Source organism: Dermacentor silvarum, chromosome 2 (assembly GCF_013339745.2).
Source record: "Dermacentor silvarum isolate Dsil-2018 chromosome 2, BIME_Dsil_1.4, whole genome shotgun sequence".
Taxonomy (NCBI): domain Eukaryota; kingdom Metazoa; phylum Arthropoda; class Arachnida; order Ixodida; family Ixodidae; genus Dermacentor; species Dermacentor silvarum.
Window position 1 is genome coordinate 214,873,096 of NC_051155.1, and position 27,364 is coordinate 214,900,459.

The window sequence follows — 27,364 nt, forward strand, 5'->3', positions numbered from 1 at the left end:
CTTGTTTTTGTCTTGCTTAAAAAAATTGCGAGTTTTACCTACCAAGACAAGACTGCCCTAACAAGTAACAAGACTGCGCTAATGTTTGTTCTCAATATCACTCAAGCTGTATCTTCTAGTACGCTGAAGTTTAATTTGTCATTTCCAACATCGGCGTTCAAGAGGCAGGTACAGTGCACCATACACTTGATTGTCATATTTTGGCGCTGAGACAGGGTTGCCTGAGCTCTTTTCAATGCCAGTGGTCCGTGAGTTCCGCGGCGGGGGTTTTGTGCCACCTCCTTTAAGATATGGCGCCACGCTGCGTGACCAGGCCTGAAGCGTCCGGCGGGCAAGCCACTAAACACAGCAAATCTTAGACCAATCTCACTGACCTTCGTGTTTAGGCAAAGCGCTAGAACATGTCATCCTCAATAGCCTGGTGGAATACGTGGAAACAAACCAGCTCTTCCTGCCTATGGTGTTCGGTTTCCACCCAGGGATGTCCACGTAAGACGTGATGTGGCAAATTAAAAGGGACATCGTAGACTCAGGGATCCCACACTGTACTGGGCCTAGACATTCAAAAAGCATTTGATAACGTGGCCCATCAAGCTGTTCTTCAAAATCTGTCCAATGGAACGTGGGGGAGTGCACATATATTTACGTATCGGCCTTTCTGAAGGACCGTACGGCCACCTTGCAATTCGGCGACATTAACAGCACTGAAATTCAGTTAGGTGCGCGCGGCACACCTCAAGGGGCAGTCCTCTCGCAATTTCTGTTCAGTTGCACTATGAGGACTCCCAGACAAACTCAACCGCATACCGCATATTAGACATGCGATATATGCCGATGACGTGACCATCTTGACTAGGTCGGGCTCCAGAGTAAATGTCATAGAATCACTTCAAAGAGCTTCAGACGTTGTGCAAGTTCATGCCAAATGCAAGGGATTAGTATGCTCATCAGCAAAGTCACAGCTCTTTATAGGCGATACGATATATCAAGCAGTCAAAGACACTTTAAAAATTACAGTCAACAATTGTATCGTCCCAGTGGTCTCCATCATAAGAGTGTTCGGGCTGCTGCTACAGACCCACCTAGTGAATCAAGAAACGGTAAAACGACTACAGACCACAACTCGTCCGCTGACGGGGCTACTAAAAAGAGTGACTGGAACAAAATTCGGCCTCAAGGAAAAGGAGGCCAACAGGCTGGCTCAAGCCTTCTTCATTTGTAGAATAGCAAATACACGCCCATTCTTATACCTTACAAAGACCGACCTAAACAAAATCAATGGCATGATAAGATCAGTATACAGAACTACTCTCGGGATACCGAGCTAGGCCAGCAATGACCGCTTATGGCAGCTCGGAGTCCATAACGCAGTAAAAGAGATCATCGAAGCGCAGAGAGCGTCACCTCTCCTGCACTCAGCAAGGACGAGACAAAAGGTCCTTAAAAACGATCTGATTATGGGACACGCCGTAGTGGGGGACTCCGGATCAATTTGGCCACCAGGGATTGTTTATCGTGCATCTATAATCCAAGTGCATGAGCGTTTTTGCGTTTCACCCTTATCGAAACGCTGTTGCTGAAGAGGGAATTAATCCCGCGACCTTGAACTGAGCAGCGTAACACCACACCCACTAAGCTACCGCAGCGGGTCTTCCTCTTGCTTGATTTTTAAACAAAATACACCGTTTATTAGCTATTGTCGGAGGGAATAATCAAGTGGAATTACTATCGTATTAATTTTCCTTCACTTTATTAATTTTTTTTCAAAATACATAACATGTCACAATGTAGTCATCCTATACTCCAAGCCTACCTTGAAATGATGGAGAATATAAATGAGGTAGAACAAAATTGGGGTCGATGACGTAGAAGGTAAGCCAAGTTGTAATCAAATAAAATGTTATGCACACGCCTATACCTTGAACGTTTCCGTGCTATTTGGTGTGAAGTAAAACCTTAATGGCAGCCATCAAGAATGAAAATGGAGCAGAACGCCTTTCAATAAGCCTCACACACGGGAAAATACCACAATACCAAGGCATTTCCAACTTTCTAATCGGAGTACTCTTAATATGCGGTACGTTGAAATCTATCTACAATTTAGCGCACAATATTTAGACTCGACTACATTTCCAGGGCATCCTGTTTGTCCAAAATAAAATTGATAAAGTAGTCGTGGTATCTGTAAAACTACTAGCTTTCCCCTGGCTCTGAAACATCGTGCTAAGACGAGCCTCTTGAGGGCTCTGCAAAGGGCAGACCTCTCCTAAAGTGGCCTTTTTACGAGGCTCCCTACCGCCCTAACTGCCAATTGTGGTGTCCCATAAGCGCTAAAAAGTGCGGTCCCTTGCGCTGTTTTAAGCCGCCGTTCGTAACTTGCCAGTGTGTTACTTTTCTTTCCGCTTTGGAAGGAACTGCCTGCGTTGAGTGTCTTAGAGAAAAAAGCGCCAAAGCTTCAGGGACACTTCTGCGCTTAGAAGTTGTACTTAAAAAAAGAAAAAAAAAAGAAAAGAAGAGGGGAAAGGCAAGAGTACTGAAAATTGTTCCTCGGTAAGTTCTATTTGCGTCATTGTCCAGGCGTGAGCAAGTTTTGTAACTTTCAAAGAGGTTTAGACATATGGTGCTGAGAACCGCAATCTCGGCTACATCTAACCACGACATAAAGATTGCTAATTATTCCCGAATAGAGCCAAATTGTGACATAGAACGATTAAGTAGCACGTCGATTATCGCGTCTCTATAGTAGCTAACTATGTGAGCATGCGTGTGTGTATTTGGTGCAATTGTCATGGTAGCATCTGTATTGTTCCGTCAACGGAGAAATACTATACTGAAGAGGAAGGCAGGAAGTTTGAAGTCGAACTGATAGTGATGCAAAACTTTAGCTAAATCGACTATCGATAATATTGATAACTTTTTAAACTACCGATATTGCAAAAAAGGCTATTGATAGTATTACTATCAATAGCACTATCGATAGTAATACAGCATTTAGCTATAAAACTATCGATAGTAATACTATCTATAGTACTCTGAATTGCCTTACCCTAGTTCGCTAGTGACAATGCTGTCAATAGTTTTGCCATTTTTGGATAGTGGTATATTACAAGAACTTTTGCGATAACAGACCACGAGCTACACTCTATAAAACTTCTTGCTTGGCTAGTTAGTTCATAATGCTTAGGAGAAGGCTACAGCGCAAAAACACGGACAAGTGCAAACTTTCAATTGAAAGTAGCACAGCTGAAAATTTGCGCTTATTCATATTTCTACCCTCTCGTGGCCCCTTGCCCTTTTTTCTTTTCTTTTTTCTTTTGCGCAGTACCTTTTCCCTAAGCAGTAACACTCAATGCAACGAAAAAACGTCGTTAACTTTACGTTGCAGTGTTTGCGTGCGGACTTCGTGTGATGTCACATTATAGATAGTGCTCTATCGATAGTATCGATATCACTATCCATACTACCAATGTTATCCGTAGTACTATCGCCAATTTTTCATTACTAAGTTACAACCCTCACCGGATTTCTACGGTAATACGTATGCGGGTGTCGAAATGTTCAATACAAATCTAATGCCTCTTCGTGTTCTGCTTGACAATCTAACGCGCATTGCAAGTGAGGGAAATAACAATCGGAGCAGAATACTGTCACTCGTGCCTTTATTTGCTGTTTTTGCTGGGATGGCTTTCATCAAAGGATCGCTGTTATCAGGTCATCGATCTCACGCATTTAAGACCCGTTTGCTGTATCCGAAACATCGGTAACGTTGTCTGCCGATTTCATAGCAAGACAGAAGTGCTTAATCAGTTTACACGTACCACGCCGAGCAGTCTTGTACAGCGGTGAGCACTGTTAGGGTGAACACGCGAGCGCGTGGCCGACGGCACTATCAGCGCCGCGTAACAGCCATCGTTGGAAACATTGCATATGCGCAGCATGTGCTTTGCGAAACACTCTTTCCACCGCGCGCATCACGTCATCGATACGCTTGTTCGTCGTCTGCTAGCCGCATTTTTTGTTCGCTGAGCTGATACCTTCTGCATTTCAAGGTCCATCTGGATTGAAGATTGGCGCGTGAAGGAAAAAAGTGAGTGTAGGAGGGATAATTATTAAACTTTTTATTCAAGAAAATTGCACTTTTGCAATTCAAGTTAAACAAGACCATGAGAACAAATATAGCAAATCTAATAGCGAGTCATGTGACCACTTACAGCAACGACTGCAGCTATTCTGGACGGTAACGAGTCGTAAAGTGATCGAACATATTCCCGATCGGCTTTCAGCCTTTCCCACTCGTTGCTGACTTGCGCCCACAACTGGTCCGAAGTCGCGGAATAAAGGGGCTTCCTTGCCAAAGAAGCTTTCAGACGGCCCCACACGTTTTCTATCACATTCAGGTCCGCTCCTTTCGGAGGCCATTCCAGTAGCTGCATGTGCTGCTCCGCCTGGAACTCCTTGACAGCCCGCGCCGTGTGTATCGGTGACCGGTCCTGTTGGAACAGGTAATCACCGTCTGGGAATAAACTGCTCGCATATGGCAACAGCACATTGTTCAAAATGTTGCAGTATTGTTCCGACGATAAGTGTCCACGTATACGTTGCAGGGGCCCTAAACCATATCTTGAAACAGCACCCCACACGTTCACACTCGATCTCCCACTGGCAGAAACACCTTGCACGTTGTCCGGGTCGTTCCTGCGTGGCATTGTGACGTTAACTAAAACAATTGCTTTTCAAAGCAGGAAGTTTGCCTCACCGTGTGCCTGGTAGTCTCCAAACACGCAATCTTTGGTCTTGTCGCGTCGAAAACGTCGACTCATCCGAAAAGATGACGCGACCCCACTCTTCTGATGTCCATGCTTCGTGCAGCTCAGCGAACTGCCGTCGTGCGTCCTTGTTTGCCGCCGTTAGTAGTGGCTTCTGCGCTGCGACGCGACTGCGAAGGCCCGCAGTACGCAGGCGACGTCGAACAGTGGTGTCCGAAACGTCCAAATCCAAGTCCTCGCGTATTGCTGGGGCTGGCAAGAAAGGGTTACGAACAGCAGCTGCAACTATGAGGGCGTCTTCATCGTCTGTGGTAGCTTTAGGGCGGGGCGCGCGGGGTGCATCCTGAATGCGACCTTCATACTTGTAGGCTTGAATTATCCTGTTCACAGTCTTCAGGGGCCTATTAACTAAAGCGCCAATATACCGCTGGGAATAACCTTTCAGGGAAAGATCGACAATTGATCGCCGTTCATCATCGGGAACCCTAGCCATAATACGATCTGGCAACAGAATGAACGGCTGCGAAAGATGTTTGGTTGTTTTATATACGGCGTTGCATGCACAACAACTTTGAAGGGAACGAATAGACACGCCCCCATAGATATACAAGTTTTTTTGTCTTGTTCTGTTCAAGCACAGATGTTTAAAGAAATCTTAAAATGCAGGATGCATGGGCTTAGAAAACAAAAATGCGGCTAGCAGACGACGAACAAGTGCATTCATGACGTCATGCGCGCGGTGGAACAATTATTTCGCGGAAGGCGTGATGCGCATGCGCAAAGTTTCCAGTGATGACCGTAACGGGGCGCTGACAGTGCCGTCAGCCACGCGCTCGCGTGTTCACCCTAACAGTGCTCACCGCTGTACAATATCAAATCTACGGAAGAACTAGCAACTGCTCTGAAATCTACGGTAACGCTTGCATAGATACCGGACCGGCGGTTCTATTCCCGACACTGTCAAATCCCGCCATGTCGTCGAATATCGCCATCTTCTCAGCTCTGATTGGCCAACTGAGAAGCTACGGCCTCTCTGATTGGCTAAAAATGCCATCATGGCGCAATTTGACAGTGACCAGAATAGCATCCCGGCTTGAGCCGTACGTTCTACATTCGGCGAACGCCGATCGTTTTCGCATGACCCTACTCATTTTACAGTTTGCTTACATTCAGGGCCAAGTTCGCGCAATAAAAGCTTTCATTCTTTATTCGTTCCATTTCCTAGTGTTTCTGCTTTTTCAACGTCACCGCGCGTGACAATCGGAATGCGGTGAATCGCATCCTATACGAAGTTCGTGACAAGCAGTGTAATAAAAATTCTATGGCGATTGACACCTCAAACACACTTTACGCTATAGCGCCAAGTACACTCCCACCTTTTCTCATGACTCATCCACACAGACTGGTGAGATAGCGAGAGAGAAATAACATTTATTAGCACCGAACTATTATTATCAGGCTGGTGATCATCTGTGATTTCTTTGCCTATGATGACCACATTTAAACAGCAACGAAATTGTCTCGTCGTCATTCTTTTTTTTTCTCTAGTTCGCTTCCCTGCTGCACTTATTTTTGCTCCATCTCACACTCAACTGAATCTGTTTCACACAGAAAACAAGTATTTTAATTTTAATATAGGAACTGCATCAGACATAACATAACGGACAGTAGCGAAGATTCGGACACAATGCGCTGCTACCACGGTCATCACGTGTGCATCTTAGCATCAAAAGGATTAATGCACCTGTTTTCTTACGCGGAGAACCCGGTTCGAATCCTATAGTAGCGTGAAAACGTGTTTCTTTTTTCTTTTTTTTTTCCATTTGTGCCCATATCTTCCGCGAAACCGTTGTGACCACAACATAACGTTCCCTCGGCACTCGGAGTTTACACGTCGCAGCCCTAGAATAGTATCTCAATAAAAGTAAAGACACATGATTCACACAGTAGAAAAAAAAAAGTAGAGGGAACCCTTTAATAGGCCTAGATGCCCTGGAAACAAACAACGCAGAATGTTTCTGAACCGAGTTCGCACTGCCTCGTACCTTAACCATGAGCCGCTGAACAGAGTAGACATGATGGAGAACACGATAGAGTTATTTGGTCATTTGTTCTCGCTTACATCGTGCTTCAGTCAACCTTGTTTTCTGACTTACAAAGAAATGGTTTCCTAAATTATCCTACGCACATGTCAAGCACTATGTAAATCTCTCGGGACTTAATTTAAATACTTTAGGACCGAGGCCGCTCCGCTCAAGAAAGAGGAGGAAATGCATATTATACTGAAACTTATACACTGTGCTCATGAAGCTTCTTCTCTCAAGACACAATCGCTCATTAAATTTCATTTTTTTCCTCACTGTCGCATTTCAAATGTTACGGCCGTAATCCCTTCCTACCGACGAATAAGCCCTTTTTCTCAGCCATCGTCTCACCTTGTCAGTGGGGTTAAGCTCGAGCGAGCGCCGTGCAAGACACTCCGGCCGCGCCAACCACGTCTTTCATTCCCTAACGACGCACTTCCTCTGCTTCGCTTACGCGGCACATCGCCGCAGGAAAGATTAAAATGAAACGGGCCATTCAAATAGAAGACCGTAAAGAAGATTCTCGGGCATCCGAACTCGTGCTCGCGCTAGCACCACTGTTTCAAGCGGAGCGCGCTTCCTGCTGCGGTTCTGGCGCGAAGTCTGGTTCCGGCCGACTAGGTCCGTGGCGGCTGGCAGAGCGAAAACGCGGGACCCTCAAAAGCTCATTTGTAAAATCACCTCCCGTCGACTTGCAGGGGATCTCGCGGAGATTTGCTCGTTTCATCTCGTTTTCGCTTTCCTTTTATTATTTAACTTTCTTTCCTTCTTTCCTTCTTTCGTTTTGTCTTTGGTAAGGTACCCTTTCTGGCAACCACCCTTTCTCGTCTTCTGGCTGTTTCTCTTGTTTCTCCTCCTCTTCTGCGCTTGTCTGTGTGAGTACGTCGCCGAGATATAAGAGACACGCACTCCGCTGTGATGAACTTGTGCCCGGGTCGGTTAATGTTGCAGGAATTCCGGGGGTTGGCGGGATTATGAGTTAACCTCGGGTGTGTTTGGCAAAGTAGCTTATGAGCGGACACAAGAGCAGCGTACTGAACCAAAACACACACACATCGAGTGAGGCGGCCGCAGTTCAGAAATGTCGTCCTTCCCGGCACGCAACCAAAGTTCTCAAGCAGTGAAATCCGTTGATCTCAGAGTGCAAATCTTTGTTATTTAACTGAAAAAAAAAGAGAATTAGGGTGGTTGACGTCTTCACACCCGGCTATGATTCCAAGATCGCAAATACGCTGCCCAAATGAGGAATGTAAGAAGATAAGGACAACAAACACTACACGTACTAACTCAAGTGTTAATGACATAAGCACCCGAGCCCTAGCAGACGGCACAATCTAGTATTTGGGGCAGTCACTGCATCATTATAGTGAACATACCGAAATGTTGTTTGCAAATGTATGCAGCTTCCAAACTTGCGCTAAGCCTACTACCGGGAAGAACAATGTGGACCTGGCACTCGGATGAAGCCTATCGATAGCCATCAATAAGTCAATGTGGCGTATTCACGGAGAAGGTTAGGCAATCGTCACAAGCATCTTGTCATTGCTCGCCCTTTTTCTGCTCTTTAGGCATTTCTCGTGAGCATATTGTTCATTTTCTTTTAACAATTGGATTATCGTCTGTCGGTTATTGACGCACATCCTGGACATATGCTTTGATCACCGTTGCGGTTTGTTATGCTATGACTGAACGCCGATTCTTGCGAGTGTGTGCTCATAATTCGCATTCAACATTCTCGATGATTGCACAGAGCAGAGAACAGTGCTCAACGTTTAACATGCTTCGTCGGATCAACGACGCTGTGCATTCGATTACGAGACAGTGTACACTCAAACGTACTCGCTGCTACAAGAATTTTAAAGTAAATGGACTGATGACGGTTGAAGCTCGCTGATATGGTATAATATAGCCTGTCAGTGCACTTTAATAGACCATAACTGTCCCTTGCACAGACACTATACAAAATGATCTTATTAGTGTGGATAAATACTGCATAGTGCCACTAGCAGAGCAGTTATGCACCACCCAAAGTATATATGGCTTTAGCGTGCTGACGATGATACCTATGACAGAAACGTCGGCGGGACGTTTTGATGCATCAGGTGAGCATTCTGCTGAGTCCACGTACAGAGTTTCCCAAGTTTATGTGAATCTATCCGGTTCGGGACTCGGATAGATTCGGTTTGGATTATAGTCACCTATAATCGTATCGGCAATTTTTTTTAGGTATAGTAATTTAATATTTGTAAGGGCGAAACACACACACACATTGTGTGTGTGTGTGTGTGTGTGTGTGTGTGTGTGTGCGTGTGCGTGTGCGTGTGCGTGTGCGTGTGTGTGTGTGTGTGTGTGTGTGTGTGTGTGTGTGTGTGTGTGTGTGTGTGTGTGTGTGTGTGTGTGTGTGTGTGTGTGTGTGTGTGGTGTGTGTGTGTGTGTGTGTGTGTGTGTGTGTGTGTGTGTGTGTGTGCGCGGAAAATAACATGGTGTTGACACAGGTATATTTTGTTCTATTTATGGATAAAGTGTTTTGTGAGAAGGCTATGAGGGGTTGTTGAAAAAAAATTCCTTCTCTTTTCTCTCACGTTTAAGAGCAGGCCATGGCCCTTTTGCGTGAGTGTGGTCTGAAAAGGAGATTGCCTTGGCAGTTAAAAAATCGCGCGAATACACGCTTCATGTTTTCTTTTCCGTCAAGACACATGAAGTCGATCCCCCCTTTCCTTTGTATTGTCTCTGAACTCCACACAAGGCAACGTGATATGTCTAGCTACCTGTTAAGGCATCTTATTTCTCTAGATGTTAAATACCATTTTTGAGTGTCAAGTTCTGGTGACATTGTTGTAATGTGTTTGTAATACTATCAATCTAAACATTGAAGATTTATTCTATTCTCTCCCACATGACCAGTCTATAAAGTCTGTAAAGGAGTGCATCCCTGAACACAATGATGAGGCTGCCTTCGTAGACAGTTGCTTAGTAATAGTTGAAGCCTTTCCAGAGCTCCTGAGATTTTACTTAAGGTCAAATTTTGGGTCATGGGAAGGTGACCTGCACATTCAGGAATTTGCAATCTGCATTGGTTCTAGAAGGGCACTGATTTTAAGTGATATTTATTTCAGTGTTGTGAATCGGTTGGTAGAGTATGAAGTACTCGACCTTGTGATTAAGATTTTTCGCTAAGGGGATTAATATTTGGTTCTGCTTAGGAGGGATTCCATCCCCTTTTCACCATGTTAACCTAATTGATGTCCATGCTGAAAAAATTCAGCACGGACATCTGTGCTAGTCCTTTGCTCCTATAGAAAAAAAATACGTTTAAGTCATTCGTCCAGCCATTCCAAGATTGCAAAGAATGCTATTGCTCTAAATTCTCTAGATTCCTCCCTCACGAAGTCTTGTGACCACTGAGCTTACGATAGTTTCCGGGGGTAGTTTGGTCACCTCGAGGACGCAGGTTATCCTGCGCTCGTGCTGGCACCGCCGTCTGAAATACTTATCAAAAAGATAAAATCCCATCGTTCAAGTGAGACTGACATAACTGGCGAAGACAAACCGCAGCAAAGTTGCAGTTATGTCATTGTCCATGGGCTATCTCATCGCTCCAAGAAAATTGCCAGAGGTTTTAACGTGGGCGTTGTTTTTTCTGACGACCTAAGAGTGGGAAAGGCTTGCGCCGCGATTGAGAGGAAGGCAGTTAGGGTAACAAATGCTAGTCGCTCTATAAAGCATTGGAACCCTTTTTGTGTCTCGTGCCGCCGGCGTCGTTTCCCAGATCCCAATCGATTCCGGGAAAGCCTACATTGGCACACTGGCAACTGCGTGAACGGGCATTTGCGTTAGCCCAACAATACCGCAAAGGGAACACCTACCTCCCATCTGTCAGCACATTCTCACGTTGTAAAACATGTGGTTGTAAGTCATTCTTCGGTCGAACAAAGGTCACCGTCGAGCACAGAGACAAAAAAGCTCGTGAACTTGTAGAAGCCTTTCATGTGCAAAAGATGCATTAGAGTGTTTCAGCTGAGCGCTTGCTGTCCGCTCCGCTCAGACCGGCATATACTAGCAAATGCCAAACATCCGCTTAGCGGGAACGCGATTGCGCTTGCGCACAACGCTCATACCGGCAGCGGAACGACGACCGCATCCCTCGCTCCGCTACAAAGCCGACTGAGCGGAGCGTGACAGCGTGTCTACTTGGCCTCTTCGTCGTTTTGCAGCCGAGTTGATAGCGCGTCTCGGCAAGACGCGCTTATAAAATGCGAAATCAACGCAGTTCCCTGCAGTATCTCAGAGCGTGAAATCTGAGCGGAGCGGAGCGTAAGCGGCGCTCTGCTAAAACTGTCTATTAGGATTGCATATCAGAGCCGTCTATCTATTTGTTATATTGTGAGACGCAAACGTTCGGTTATCGTTTCCACGTCAGTCAACGACACGCGCACGAAAACTGCGTCTTCCTTTTGTGCGCTGCTCTTGATAAACTTCAGTTGTTAAACAGCGCTCCTCCTGTGTGCTTTTCCTTTCGTGTTGCCGTCGGCTTCCGTGCTGAAGAATGAAAAAAGAATGCATATATTCCCATTCGCCCAGCTTTCTACGTTACTACTATTCTGCTACCTGCCGTTTTCCTTCGCATACCCTCTAAAAAAATTCGCGGTCAACACTGCTTTGTTCTCGGCTCATATTTTGAAACAAATGCGTGCTTTTCGGTTCACGTCGTTCAGAAAAGTACTTTGTCATTTTTGCTTATCTCAGTCGTTCGAAGAACAACAAGCCTCACCGTTGTGGAACCAATCTGCTGTAGAAGCATTAACTTGTTTCCTTCTTTGTCGGCAAATAAATTAGCACACGAAGCAAGGGAAAAAATACGGTCTGTTTGATTTATGAACTAAACTTGCTGACCGGAGAAGTTGAGGCTAATGAGCGAAGCAGGATCGAACAATGAATATAAATACAATGCAGCATGGAAAAGGAGCACGTGATTGGTGGTAGACCCAGTCTACGCTAGTAGCACGGCCACAGCGCTTCGTGCTGGTTTCGAAGGTCCACCACCCGGTGCTTCCTCTGGCGGTGTTACCTAAGTCGGTTAGTTGAACTCTTTGCCATAAATGCTGCGCTTTCGCACGCTCACGGCGTGTTGCCGCGAAACATCGCGAAACTGCAGGTGCCTCCCAGCAGCTTGGAAAACAGAAATCTAACGAAAACTGCTAGATTTCTCTAGCACTCACGGGATCAAGGCCTATCGCCAAGGGGTGGCTTAGAAGTCGAAACAAATGTATAGGAGTTTATGATGCGGCAAACATAAATGAGCGTTTCAATCGTTCCGTGACGCCAGTTTCCGCGAGCAAGAAAAAGCCGAGGGGCTTCCGTGATTTCATCTGCAGTTAACTCTTAATTTCTTGCAACTGTTCGAGCATTTCCTTGTCGTTCAAAATGTTAGCCATGAATGCGCCGCATGCGAAAGCATTCTTTTCAAAAAGCAGTAACCGAACTCGTCGCACCTGCAGGTGTGCCCGCGCCGCGAATACGTCGTTTCCGCGCGAATCGCCGAGTGCGCGCGCGGCCGGCGATCGTCCCAAAGACAAGTCTCGCAAGCTCCGAAGAGGCTCAGCAACGACCCCTCCACACTCTCACCTCCACTCTCCTCTTTCCCGCCCCGCAGCCATCGTCAGCGGCGGCGGCGGCGCCCCGCGCGCGCGCGCGCATGCCCAGTGAAGCCGTGGGTTCGGCCCCCCTTCTTTTCCCGAGCCCCGCGATCTCGCTTCCACGAGGACCCACCGACGTTGTCAACACTAAGGCTCGTGGGAAGTTAGGCGGCGCACGCGTGCTGCTGCTGCTGCTGCTGCGGCGCCGGATTCAGCCCCGCACATAACGCACGCGGTCGCTCGCTTCTGCTTCTCTGCCGCGTCTCAGCTGTGCCGTTCCTCTCCGCTCTCAACGCGCCTTGTTCTGCGCAACTCCAGCTTCTCTGCTACTCCAGCTGCTGCTGCTGCTGCTGTTGTTACTGTTCCGGAAGGGACATGCGATGTCGACGCACTGTGCGAGCCACGGTCGCGGCCCGGCGTTGCCGCTTCTCTGCTCTTGTGAGATGCGCCGTGCCACGTGATTGCCGGCTGTGACTTGTTCTCGCGCACTTCCGTATCTCTCCGTTTGGTGAACTCGTTCTCATCCGCGCGGACTTGTCGTTTACAGCCAAAGCAGTGTGGAGTTATGCTTGTCTTGTGTGTGTGCTAAGAACGTAAGACAACTTTAAAGAAGAGAGTGATAGCAAAAAATATATATATATAGAGAGAGAACAGATGTTGGGAGGCATGACTGTAACGCCTCCGGCATCGTGGACGGCCTCGCTGGGGCTCTGGTGGTGCCTGTGGTGGCACGCGCGGTGCCTGGTCAGCGTGGGGCTGGTCAACGCGGCGTGGACTTCTGGAGGTGAGTTCGTCCTCAGTCAGTGCGTTGAGTTTATATTTAAAATTGCGAAGGTCAATTAGTTAAGAGCTGTCTATTCTCTGGCACAAGGTTTTCAGGCTGCGAAAATCGTAAAATGACGCCGCGCTGAGACTGTGGCATCACAGTCGCATCTTGCACAGAAATTTAACCATTTTTTGGGCTGTGTCGCCAGTTTTTTTTCATAATTAACTTGATTTTCGGGAAATAAGCAACATTTTACTGAAACAGGCAAGCTTATGGGCCCAAGAAGTGTATCTTGTGTACACGGAATCATGACCAGGCATTCTACGCAATCACAGACCAAGAAGGAAAAAAGAATGAAAGCTAAGTCTGGTGCATTTCGTACTGCAGCAGCTATATATATATATATATATATATATATATATATATATATATATATAATATAGTAGTTGACGAAACGAAGGGGCACACTTACGACAATCGCATGTTTAATGGTTTAATCATTAAACATGCAATTAAAGTTACACCATTTAAACGTTAAACCATTACACATGCAATTTTCATTAGTGTGCCCCTTCGTTTCTTCAACTACCTATGCACCGGACCTGCAGAACTTTATATTGAATTATATATACATATTGGATATATTCACATGGCCTCAATATGAGCATACAGTTCATGCTCCAGCTGAGATTCACAATACACTTATTGCGACCCTGTGTTGTCCACTACGAACAGCATTAGAATGTACACGGTGCCCTATATAATTGCAAAAAAAAAAACAAAAAACCTCGAAGACCAAAATAGGGTGGTTCCGGCCGAGGTGTGGCAAACACGTCATAGAAAAAGGTTGAAAATGCACATAATAAAAGGAAAAAGATTGAAAACTTGCCCAACATTTTGTCAGGTCGACATTTTGCTACCAAGTTGGCCGTATCATCCTTGGCAAACAGTTTAGTAGTCAGTGTGCGGAAATCTCAGATGCTCATGACGGCAGTGTGAAAGTACATTATCGTAAAAACATTAAAACAATTGTAGAAATGTGTTAAGTAAATATAATAACTAATACGCTATAGATGACAAGGCCGACATGCGGAAAACAGGTGCATCAGTATAACATCAACCTGCATCTTTGAACCAATTCATTCTGGTGCGTTTCTACCGCAGGTGTGATATTAAGGCATACTCAGAAAACTGCACCGGTGCACACCTGGGCGTTCTGGTGCGCAGTTTTATCCAATCATCCTTGCACCAGGGCGCCCCGGTGTGTTTTTTCTACGATGCCATCAGTCAAGAGCTGCCCGATCAGACTGTTCACGTGACGGAAAACCAATCGAAGTCTTGGTGTAGCCTGAAAAAGCATGCTGCATTCATGTTCAAGTAAAGTCTCTTCTCCTTACGGTGAAGAAATTCACGCTACTGTGGCGTATGGTCCCACTATACTTAAGCGTCACGATCTAAGGATCTCCTGATTACTATGCCAATGAATGATGTAAATTATCAGAATAAACTGGGGCGCCTCTAGTAATTCGGGACACTTTCTTTAATATAGGTTGGAAGAATACTTGCTGAATTACTTGAGCCAACTATCCCCGGAAGTAAGCTTGTTTAGGGCTAGAACACATTTTCCTGCCAGCGAAGTCAAATATCGCTGTGCTTCGAGCTTAGGTTATGCACATATTTCCTAAGCACACGTCTATTCATTTTTAATGCGTAGCATTATAAAGGGGTCCGTGGCCAAAAAATGTAGGCCGACCCTGGAGATAGTGCAGTAACGGGCCGACCGTGGCCCGATATTAACCCTTTCCCAAAACAGGGGGGAAATGCGCGGTTCAAGTTCATTGTGTGCGCGTGTGACAACGGCCGGCAGGTGTGTCGGGATAAGGACTCATGATCCGCGCAGACATTAAAGCGGGTCGATGCAAAACCGTCTACGCGTCAGTCTAACACCCTCTACGTGCCTACCAAAAGACAACGAGGAGTCAATTGATCACATATACGCACACGCGAAAACACTAAAGTACGTGTCACACTTGAGCACCCATAGACCTATACTCAGTATACTGGGACCAAACACGCATGAGAGGAAGCACGAGGAAGAAGTTCGAGCGCATGAGGGAAAGAGAAATCTGTACATGTATGGAATGTGGAATGCGAAATACAGGACTACGTGAGTATATATATACGCACGTAGTCCTGTATTTCGCATAATATATATATATATATATATATATATATATATATATATATACGTTGTATAAAACAGCAGTACCAGAAGCAGTCGAGGCCGAATATAACGCTACGCATATATTGGATAATTGCCGTCCAGGGATGTTCGGCTAACTTTTCTTTTCTTCTTATTTTCTCTTGTTTTTTTTTTTTTTTTCTATTCGCAGGTAACAAGAGTGCCATGCATCACTTTGGCCGAGTCTTCGCTAAAGAAAACAGCTACTTTGCTTCGCTTTACAGCACTTCTAAAGGTGGGTAGCGTGGTGTGGATCGTTTATCTACTTATCTTTATTAGCCGTGTTTAAGGAGAGTTTGGCACCTGTAGGCAGCGCTTGCTACGTTTTTTTTTTTTTTTTTTGCTCTCACGTGACAATTGTGCACGGAACAATAAAAATAATATGAGCACGACTTAAAGAAAATACAGTGACGTCAATCCTGGGCCCGGGAGAATCAGTTCTTTCGTGAGTGCCACGTTCCAAGCACAACAATCGCAAACACCGGAAGAAAAGCCACGAGGAAACGGAAATGGTTCTTGCTAACCTCGACATCTATCTGTTCTAGGTTGAGAACATCGCCAAACCGATGTATATGAATAAGCCATTAATGGCTTAGACAACGCTGAAGATCATTAAGGTATGAAACGATAAAAGGAAATGCTAAAGCAGCCTTTCCAGACTAGGTGAAACATGCGAAGGCGCTCAATAAGTACTGCCGTGCAAGCGTACACGGGCCCGTTCTGAAAAAGGAGTTTGTAAGTTATGACAGCTCGTATAAGCGAGTGCCAACAAATCATGATAGCCAAGATATGATTAGCGAAAGTGAGTGGACAATAGCAGTTATAGCTTCTACGAGCGAGAAGCTTTGTGAATTCAGCCTATAGTTTAAAACTGTTGAACTACAATAGCGGGAATTTTTATCAGTTATCTCTTGGAACGATCGTGACCAGATCCTTGAGAATGTCAACCATGGCTGTTTTGGGGAAGTTGAATATAGAGATGGTGAATAAACGGTGTGGCCAATTATACGCAAGTTTTGAAAGAGGGGCACTGAAATGTATATTGAACAGGGGCAGACGTTTGCGCGCAAATCGACCATATATGTAGCACTGGTTGCTAGATGAATAGACTGTCAGGATGAAAGTGGAATAATAACAAATACAGATGGTCAATACACTCCGGAATGATTCATGATGCTTGCGTGAGACCAGTAAAAAAAGAAATAAAGAAAAGATAGAAAAAACTGAAGCAGGAGTAACTCTATTACTTGACGCGGTTTCATCGCTGAATGTGTTTCTTGCCGCGTACCACACAGACACATAAGTGAGAACAAAATAAACGGTAGACCGCAGTATGCAAGGTTGGAAGAATGATTTAGCCAAGCACGTAGAATAAATGAGTTATAGATCTTTTGGACGCCACTAGTAGAACTTGTATGATATGCAGTGTTTAGTTTTGCATATAGAGAGTGTGTTTATCGATTATGTCAGAGGTGACAACAGTTAGGTGGCGGATCCTATGCAACTCTGCCAGCGTAGCACATAAATTTATCCCAAAGGCAACTAGTTGAAAACTATATCATAGCTTAACTTATGACGGCGCGTGACAGCATCTGTTTTTTGTTCATCTAACGCTAGTTTTAATGAAGTCTGATTGTAAAAATAAGCAAGAACTTCTAAGAAATATAGTTCCGCAATGGTAGATTTAGTGAGTCGTTTGTTATCTAGCTGCTGACAGCAGCAAGAGGCCGTGACTGTCGTCTACGGCTCACGTAGGCGTTAGGTAACGTTAATGTGTACTGATATTCCAAATCAATGTTAGGAAGTTCGTGCAACCAAAATTTGAACATAACAGAATGCACTAACCAAGAATCTCGTGGCAATAACCAGCGCCGAGATGAATGCATATCTGGAACATATTGACTCTTCGTCAAAACCAGCCCTATAGATAGGCACAATTCAACAATAGGCATGCTTCCAACCTGCCAGCATGATTGATGTGCATTATAGAAAAAGCAAGCATTTGGTTTTGTCATCTAACAAAGCTTCCCGCGCACACAATATTGGTATTTATGCTTCATTGAAATAAATGGCGCAGGTAGCGTTTGAAGTTTGATAGGTAACTTTTAATGAAACGTTTCCTTACCTTTAGTGGGGAGCTCTTCACGACTGCTCGCCACAAGAAGTTCTCATAGAGCGCGAGCTGCATGAATAGTTGGTGTTTACACGTACTGAAGAAGTCCAGCTTCGGCGATATGCAACAGAAGGACACAATGACGGGTACCATGAAGCCAGGGGTGGTACTTCACCACCATCGGGCGATGCAAGGAAGCATGAAATTGGCGACGCCGTAAAAGCTGGAAATCAGGGCACGTTTTCACAAAAACACTCTTACGCTAGAATTGTTTCCACGGTAAAGATTTCTGAGAATCCCGATGCTGGCACATATATTTAGCGAAGGCGGCTATCCAAGGAGCACTTACGAAAGAAAATTTTGGGTGACTTGGCCCCAGGATACGACAGAAAGACGTAAAATACTTAAAATGAGCAGGTTGACAATGCACCTGCAATCTGCAGCTTTTTTTCGATATCCTTTCGTAAAATCAACAGAGTACAGCCGACAGCAGTTCAATAGTTCTCGCGCTCTGTCAAATCGTTCCCTTCCGAGGCCTTTTTGTACTTTTTTGGCCTACGTTCGACAACCTGCGGACTTTCGATATTGACGATTGCCACCTACGAACTCTCGACAACCACCAGAGTCACGTCCACATCTAATCGCTTGGTCGGTAATGAATTCGATACGCGTGATTCAAACACAGCCACACAGCTCATTTAGGCAGCAGTCATCACCAACGTTTAGAATTCCGTGCGCGCGTGGCACGCTGCGTTAAGAAATGCGAGTTCCGAGGAAGATGGAGATATAAGAGTACATGAAGGAAAGGCAGGGAGGTTAATCATCGTTGCGCCCGGCTGGTGAGTTCCTCGCATACGCAGACACCCGATTTCATAAGTAATGAAAATATTCGAGCCTTACATTTGTAATCAAGATCGCTTTTGCTTTGTGGCGATTGATGCGCTTTTCTTTGTTTATTTAGTACTTATTGATGACAATGCTTTGCATTATCCATGTTAACGTTCCTGGTTATACGCAAATGCGTAGGTATGATTTCCTCTTGGAGGCTGGCACCGGTAGAACGAATGAGATTGCAGAAGTAGGCTTCTCCGCTCTAGCGCTCTCATTGTGGCAAAGAAGACTTTGACGGCGAGGTTGCAACGAACCTCGCATAGGCGAACACTCGCGTACCTTGAAGGCTTTAAAGTTGGAACTCAGCCTCCTTTCGCAAACTACCTACAAAAATTATTTGGGTTTAAAGTCCTTTTCAGTTGTCAGGACGGGCTCACGCTTAGCAATAGCCTATCAATATTGTATAATGATCACAAATTGAACCGTAAACTTGTGCTGAGCATCTCAAAGAAACCTAGCTGGTCGAAATAACTGCAAAGTTCTACAAGCTGTCTCTACCTAGATGATCCTTTGGGATGTGCGTAATAGAAATTATTTATTACTAAAAGTTTAAAATTGGCTTATATTACGTCAGAAGGAAAAGCCACAGAGCTCTTTTCTGAACGAGATAGCGAATGAGTATTTCCATGCCCAAAACCACACGGGTACAACGTGTACGAGGGGATTGAGTAACTTTATAAAATATTTCCAAGTGGGCACCTGTCGGTACGTAGAACAGCTACAAATGATACCTTTGGGAAGCGCGGAATTCGCTTTGTTAACTACAAGCCTTCAGTTGAAGATTAAAGAGCGCGTGATTGGGTTAGTTAGCACACCACCGGTTGTAACAACCAGACAGCCTACGCCCCCGTCGCAATAAAACAAGCAGGCGTTAATGCGTTTTACGTGTGTTCCGAGCCCAAAACGTGCGTTGAAAGTAGTCGCAGACGAATGAAACGTGATATAGCCAGAGCGCGTGACCCGCAGTAGATGTTGTACCAAGGTGAAGCATACGCTCTCAGAAATATATATATATATATATATATATATATATATATATATATATAAGATGCTACTAGCGCACGTGTCCTTGTACATCCCACGTGAAATTGTGCTTTGCCACAGCAAAACAATAAAAAAATTAAAAAAGAACTTGTCTGCGCATCAGGACACATAACGTACCCAAGGTCACACTGGCTCACGTCATTGCGTTTCATTCGTTGCCTACTGCACCTTTACTAAAGAATAGAGGGACTGCAGCGCACTGTGAAGAGCAACTGAAAACATAGCGAGAACTCAAAGCCCACGGGTGTAATCTTTCAATGTCTCGTGTGTTGCCGCGCTGAGCACAGCGGTGGAAAACCGGCGCTGTTGCCTAGATCCTCCGTTTTTGACGGATCTGTGGCAGGCACTGTCTGCGCTTCCACTGTATGGTCGCATTTAATATGGGGTCATAGAGGAACGCCAGCGCGGGTTGAACACACCGTCGGCTAGCTCGAATTGCGTCGCATACGTGCCTCGGTTTTGCCCACCGATGACACGTACGGGTGATGACCGAGGCAAGGTCGCTTTACCTCACGCTGGTCGCCGCTCTAAATCTTGGTTTATGGCAGTGCCCATTCATATCAGTCGGTAACCGTCAAGTCGCTGTGTGCCCTAACGCGCAGTAGATGCAGTATCGATGTAAAAGCACAGCGCGCATACTTTGCGCGCTTGGGAACGTGCGTTATTTAATTATTCACGTGGTGCTCATTAGCCCGCTCTTTTACCCGCCATGGTAGCCTAGCAGCTATGGCCTTGCGCTGCATAGCTTGAGGTCATGGGTTCAACTCCAGCCGCTGGGGCCGTATTTCTATGGGAGCGAAATACAAAAACGCTAATGTACTTATATTTAGATGCACCCCAGGTGGACAGTCGGGCTAGATGATTGAGATTCATCTTGAGAGTTTTTCAAGGCGCGACACGAAGTAAACGTCTTCTCCTGTCGTTTTTCTGTCTTTCGTCTTTCGGTTGCGCTTGAAAAAGTTCCGAAGGTGAACTCAGGTGGTCAAAATTAATCCGAAGTCGCCAGCTACGGCGTGCCTCATAATGTTATCGTGGTTTCAGCACGGAAAGCCCCAGATTTTAATTAATTAACCCACTCTCTTTCTGGTCGGTTCTGTAGTATGCACCGACGTCGCTGATGCCACTTACAAGTATACAGCAATTTAAAAAAAAAACTGGAAAAGTTGAACGTTAGAATCTCTCGAAGATAACATTTTTTTAAAACTCTATTCCCGGTTGCAATATACCGTATATCTGATAGCATGTCCGTCACAAGGCAGGAACGATTATTTCGTTTTTGTAGCGAAGCTGTATATGGACCAAGATCCGGGGTTTCGTGGCGTCTCTGTGCCGAAGCTATCATCATCAGCAATGGTTCGAGCGTCGTCGTCTTGTTCCACAGCTGGCTCGTTGGTGCCCCGGTCGGCGCAATCGCGCGAACGCGCTCGTGCCACTGCTCGCGCGTTCGTTGTCATCTTCTTCCACAGCTCGCTCTGTTGCCGCTCATCATTCCAGCGTAGAATTTCACTTCTGTCGTCGTAATGGGTAGGCTGCGTTTACGGGGGTATGAGCCATTGCTTAAGGGGGTATGAGCCATTCATTGTCTTACGTAACGGACGCATTTAATAGCAGAGGTGATACGCGAATGTGTGTGCGTACCTATCGTCACGTTGATCACCGATCAGGACAATAAATATGTTCGTAATTGTGTTCAAAATTTTTCGACCAGATACGACGCGCGCTACACTGGCGCCATCTCGTAGCCATCGTCGCCGCACGACGCTTTTCATCTCACGCTTTCGCCATACCCTCCTCCGCTTTCCGCCTCGTGGATCCACTGCACCTCGATCCTCTCCGCTTTCCTCCTCGCGTATTTCATCCCCCGCTGCGATCCACGTTCGCTTTCATCTTTTGCTGTGCTCGTTCGCTCGGTTACGCTGACGCTCGCCACAGGGACGGGCGCCTAAGAGCTGCGCTCTAAAAAAATATTTGCAGAAGAAAAAAATGCGTACAACGACGTCAGTGTCTCAAAATTATTTGCTCTTCCTTCGCAGTATGCCGGTCTTAAAATGCATATGCAAACAAGAAACCCTGTTTGCAGATTTCGAAGGAAATACACATTATGGACAAACGCGCCAATTCAGTGCAAGCAGCGGACAAGATAAGTTTTTGACAAGCTTTGTCATAGCTTGTCACTTGGGCCGGGAAATACGAGTAGCAGCAACTCTCACAGAAGAAAGAAAATACAATTAGGAGGTGACAAGAGAGGGGAGCAGTCAAGATGTCAAAATAGAATTGAGTTTTGATTGTAGAGCAACACCCCTTTTTGTTTTAGCCAAAAATGGGGGCCGGGGGGGAGGGGAGGAGACGAGCGCTTCAAAGAGCTAACGCCGGAAGAGCCTGTCAATAATTTCATTTCGCAAGCTGTCACAAGGAATCGATTTTGTGCCGTATGCCTCTGCGAGCTCCGACACTTTGTTTTATTGTTGTTTTGTTCGTATTATTCTTGTTATCAAAGGGACCAAGTTGTCAAACTCAAAAGCGGAAGAAGTAGACCGTTACGCAAGGGATCCGGCGTTGAATTTTCAGCGTATGGTAACGCGGATATGGTTTTCGAATTCGCCCTGCAGGCGAGGGTTGTAGCCTTGCTTTCCGTTTTATATGCTATAAGTGAAACAAGAAGTCGGAGAGCTTTAGACTATAGAAGCCGGAGATCCATGCTTGATCATGTGAATATTATACGCGTGGCTACGTGCGTAATGCTTTTGTTAGGGTAACAGCGAAACTGCTCAGACTTCTTAGCATAAAATACCGGTTCAAAAATAAAGGCCACCCTATCTGGACACTTGAACTGGCGTGGTGACAAGTGTGCCGCCGTCTCGTTGTATACTTTCGAGTGGTTCTAGACCCCTTTTATTCATGCCGGCGATAAGAACTTGGGAAAATGGGCTGACTAAAGTATGCAATATTATAAATATTATATGTTAGTGCTATGCTAAAGTTACTGATAAAACATGCAGTCGGGCGTAGTAACGGAGGAGTAGAAAAAGTTCACATCCTATTAAACAATGGATTAAAATGATAAGTATAGTAAAGAATCATTTGTAGTTTACTCCAGAAGAACGGTGTCGTTGAGATTGCTTGGGCAGTGCTTAGGATTAATAGATTTGTTAATACGAACCAAGTGAGTGGGCATGTACTAAAAAGCACACTTCATCGCATAGTTTTTGTGCTAGTGGTCTCTAGGTATCGAGGAATGCTCGAGGGTTGAAATTTAACTCGTTGCATTTCCCGTAATCTTCAGAATACCAGTCAGTGAGGTGAATTTGATGCGCAAGTCAGCCAAGGCAGCTGCAAATCACGAAATCTATTACTCACCGAAAGAGAAGTGTTGTGGGCGCGCCGCGATGGCCCAGTTGCTATGGCGTCGCGTTGCTGAGCTCGAGGACGTGGTTTCGACCGCAGTGGCCACATTACAATGGGGAAGGGGGGGGGGATGCAAAGATACTCGTGTTCTTAGATTTAGGTGCACGTCAAAGAACGCCAGGTGGTCGAATTAATCCGGAGCCCCCCCCCCCCCCCCCCACCACGGCGTGCTTCATAATTAGATCGTGGTTTTGGCAAGCACTATCCCAGTATTTATTTTTTAAAGGAAGTGTTTTGTCACTGGAGGCAGATTCATGAAGTTTCACCTTAATTAAAGAAAAAGCTGCTCCTCATTGATCGTTAGGTAATCTCATTACTTATAACAACCTACTTAAGAGTGTTCTTTAGAACAATCCTAAGTACTAACGGCTTTGGGAATACGAGCACTGCTACTTTCATTTCGCCAAGAACAATCCTGTTGCGCCGGTGCTCCACCTTTTTGCCACAAGCTATTTGTGATGTTACAGGAGACGAGATGGACTCTGTCTCATGTCACAGATAACGCTAACCGAAAGAGAGAGAATAATTTGTTTGATATGTTTTAATATTTATTGTTTAACGAATATATTTTAATTACTGCTCGAGGCCCATTCGAAGAACTGGGCATGATGAAGGGAGACCGGGCTAATATCCGCGTTTCTTAGGATTAGCTGTTATGGAGAGAGAGGAGAGATAGCAAAGAGAGGAAAGGCAGGGGGGTCAACCAGACGAGCGTCCGGTTTGCTACCCTACACTGGGGGTAAGGGAAAGGGGAATATAAAGAGGAAGGATATATACAGAAATCAGGCGAAAACAGCTGAGCTAGAGAAATAGCGTTCTGGCTCACACACACTTAGTCTTCGGCTTCTCAGCTTTTATAAAACTCATTGTAGAAATATGGTGCTTACCGAAAAGTGAGACCGTCTCCTGCTTAAACTGGCTGACGGGGAACTGTAGATGTTTTTTTTTTTTCTTTTCGCGCTATGTGGAGTCAATGATGAGGAGTATGTAAGCGTGTTTATAAAATACGTTTGTACCCACCGTTTATACCGCAAGCGCCTGGCCACGGCGATGCACATGTCTCTGCTGACGCGTTGGTTGCTATATGGCCTAGCTTATGGTACATTCGCCTAGTCGCTACCGCGATCTGATTCAAACGACACGGCGCCCACTGTTGATCGGAGGCAGAGAAAGCGTGACTGAGCTGAACGTGCAGCCACTCGCCCGAGCAATGCGAGGCCGGAAGAGGAAACACGTGAGCGCTTCTTTCGTTCTAAACCAGCAGGAGTGCCGCCGTGGCACACGCTACGACAACAACGGAAGCTGCAAAAGCCACGTGACCGGAACTGCGCCAGCTCTCGGACGCACTCCGAGGTTGAAGGTGAGAGTGCCTCCGAGCGCTCATAGCTGGAGCACGGCGTTCTGAAATAACTGGCCGAATATGCTCGTTCTGAAATAACTAAGCCGGATATGTTCCGAGCGCTAGATTTCGATCAGCCGAATGCACGCCAATAGTTTAACGGAGCAGACAGAACGCCAGCCCGGCCTTTACTCGTCTCAGCGTCCAGGTCAGTCAAGGTCGCGGAGTAGTCAAGGAACATGTTAAAGGAAAGCTTTCTTTGTCTGCGTAATCGGCCGTTCGCAATCAAACAATAAATCACCCCTTACAGCATGTACATATAACGTTGCCCCATCATTATCATCATCATCGTAGTCGTCGTCGTCATCATCATCATTATCGGCCTCTATTTATGTCCACTGCAGGACAAACGCCTTTCCCTGAGATCTCCAATTACCCCTGTCTTGCGCTAGCTGATTCCAACTTGCGCCGACTGATTCTATCTCTAGTGCGCAGACACCTAATGAAGTAGTGCATGATATTCGAAAGCTTCCTTGAAGTTTGTTATATATGATCTACTACTCGGGCCGCTGCGCGTGTGCCACTGGGGCGCAAGCTTTAAAGGTACTTGCATATCTGTGAATACACTTCTCTCTGAATACAGCTCTCCTCACGATTCTGCCACCATCAAGGTTGAAACATGGCTATCATCCTTGTAAAATCCCTACGCCGACGTCTCTCAGTATGCATACTCCCGAACTGTTTGCATGTCGACATAGCTTGGGAACTTCCTAGTGCATAAACATGAACATTGCATGACATTAAAGTTGGGATTTGTATGGTGCATAAACACTATGATATTACAGGTTGCATAAAATGAAAATGAAGACGTATTGCGTTTATTTTTACAAGTATGCCAATTAATTAATCGCTTCACGATAGCCTTGTTTCATATATGTTCCTACGTGCGCGTTGTTAGAGCTGCATAATTTTAGCATTCGCAGTTGCTTCTTTCTTTCTTTGTGTGTGTTTTTAAGTGTAAGCAAAGGGACGGAAAGTGAGAGTGTATAAATTTATTTGACGAAAGGCAGATAAGTTGGTCAATAGCCTGCGACTCCAATGTGCAAAAGGATTTGGAATCTGTACCCTTAGTGATGATCAATTATGGCGTATATGGTGTTCTGCACTAATTCAGACTCGCTATCGTATTTCACATTTGTAATTCTTTTTTTTAGTCAACAGGGGCTTTGCTTTGTCGTGAGAAGGCCACAAGGAAATGAAACCGAAAGCAGGAACGCAATAAGAAAAATGATGGAGCTCGAAAAAAAGGTTGACATACCTGGCACTGGTTGCCTAGAAACCTTAACACAAGATGAAATAGTTCCACTCACGATGAACTTATTCATTTATATAAAATTTACAATACGATCTTATACATGCTAGTACAACTGCAACATGTATGCGAGATATCCAGCTCGTTCCACACCAACAGTGAAGAAGCATTAAACGTACAGGCCATCTTCTATATCTGTAGAAAAGAATGCACAGACAACGTCTCCCCGCAGATTACTTCTATTGATGCGGCCTTCCTCTCCCGTTTCCCGGAAACCACTTTTAGGGAGTGGCTCGGTAACAAGGTAGGGAATTGTGTATAAAGTATAAGGTTTATTTTTGTTTCTAGCAGCTCTGGATGACGTCACAACCAACGGCAGCCAATGGGACGCCTACCAGATGCCGCCCTTCTCTTGAATCCAGAGATGAGCCGAGAGCAACAGCAGCTCTGTTACACTAGCAACAAAGCATTTTCCGTTCGCTGGCGATTTTCTTTTTTTACTGAACATGCAAAAGCCCTAAAAAAGAGCATCATTTTATTCAAATTGCGACCGTTCACCGATATTTTCGCACGGTGTGGAGCTTCCGGTGTTGTTTAGAAGCGGCGATTGGAAAGAAGAACGAGTTAGCAATCGTGTCGTGCAACGTGCAGGCAACTTTTTGTAATCACAGAGCTGAAAACGGTTTTCTTTTTTCTCTCTTTTTTGTTTTTGTTTCATCTTTTGTTTATTCGTTGAGGCCATTCATGCGTTTACCATCGAGTGTGTCTCTCGAAACGCGAACACATGCTAGTGTCATTTTCCCATCACACGCGTTCCCGCGATTACTCGCAAAAAAGAAAGAGAAAAAAAAAGAAAAAAAAACATAATACGAAAATGTAAACATTCGGTCATCCGGGCAGGGTCACTAATTAAATTGTAATCTAGGGTTGATTAAAAGCTAGTTTCTGGCACATTTAACTTGCCGATTAGTAATTTGCCAGCCTAGAGAAAATATATCTGATAAAGAACTTTCAGAGGAAACAATACCTTTTTTTTCTTGATTTTAATGTCCTCTCAGACAGCGGGTGTCCTTCGGTAACCGTGGCGCATTTCACGCTGTTTTTTCCCCGTAGAGACGAGAGAATGCAGCGTTTACTGATTGCCTTGACTGAAGAATAATTATATTTGTAACAGAATTTTTTCCAACCACAAGTTCCTTCAGTGGTGCAGAATATTTCGCTAAAACGTGTTGCAGTCTTTAAAAAAAACATGATGTCGTTGTAGATAATAACGAACAGTAGTAAAAGCAGGCAATCCAAATATCATTAGAGAACCTGGAGTCTTTCAGTGTGGAGCCATTGTACAGGACGTTACAAGGGAGTTCTCACTGATGCTTGCGCAAAACAATATCAGCATGCAAAATAGGCATCGCTTCAACCTCTTCATGTGCTTGAAACTTTCCGAAAACACGTCCAAACATATCATAATGTGTCTTTCAACACTTCTGGCCCCATAAAAACAACGTTAAAGTCGTTCCAACGCATTAAATTAGTGTAACAAAATCACTAAAAATTGTTGTGTTCACTATCTCAACAACTTCACCAATGCTGTCACCTGGTAAATGAGTTCACTTACGCAGGCCAACTGAATACAACTGCATGAGAAAATATGCATTCATTTGTAAATCCAGGTTCTCTAACCACTGCACCACAGCAATTCGGTTGATACGGCCCATTATATACACCCCATTGCAGCCTGAATCGTGAGAGAAAATAGTTGTTTGGAA

At 45.2% G+C, this 27,364-nt stretch overlaps 2 protein-coding genes across 2 annotated transcripts in view; one reads left to right on the top strand and one right to left on the bottom strand.

Annotated features, from left to right (window-relative positions):
* The window catches only part of LOC125943683 (uncharacterized), a 44,692-nt gene extending 33,809 nt beyond the window's left edge, over positions 1-10,883 (bottom strand). The window contains exon 1 of the mRNA XM_049663140.1: positions 10,717-10,883. The gene's annotated coding sequence lies outside the window, so the exon portion shown is untranslated. The remainder of the gene's footprint in view (positions 1-10,716) is intronic.
* Positions 10,884-12,641: 1,758 nt separating this feature from the next.
* The window catches only part of LOC119442588 (lachesin), an 89,853-nt gene continuing 75,130 nt past the window's right edge, over positions 12,642-27,364 (top strand). The window contains exons 1-2 of the mRNA XM_049662247.1: positions 12,642-13,270; positions 15,646-15,729. Of these exons, the coding sequence (XP_049518204.1) occupies positions 13,141-13,270; positions 15,646-15,729 (214 nt within the window). The 5' untranslated portion in view covers positions 12,642-13,140. The remainder of the gene's footprint in view (positions 13,271-15,645; positions 15,730-27,364) is intronic.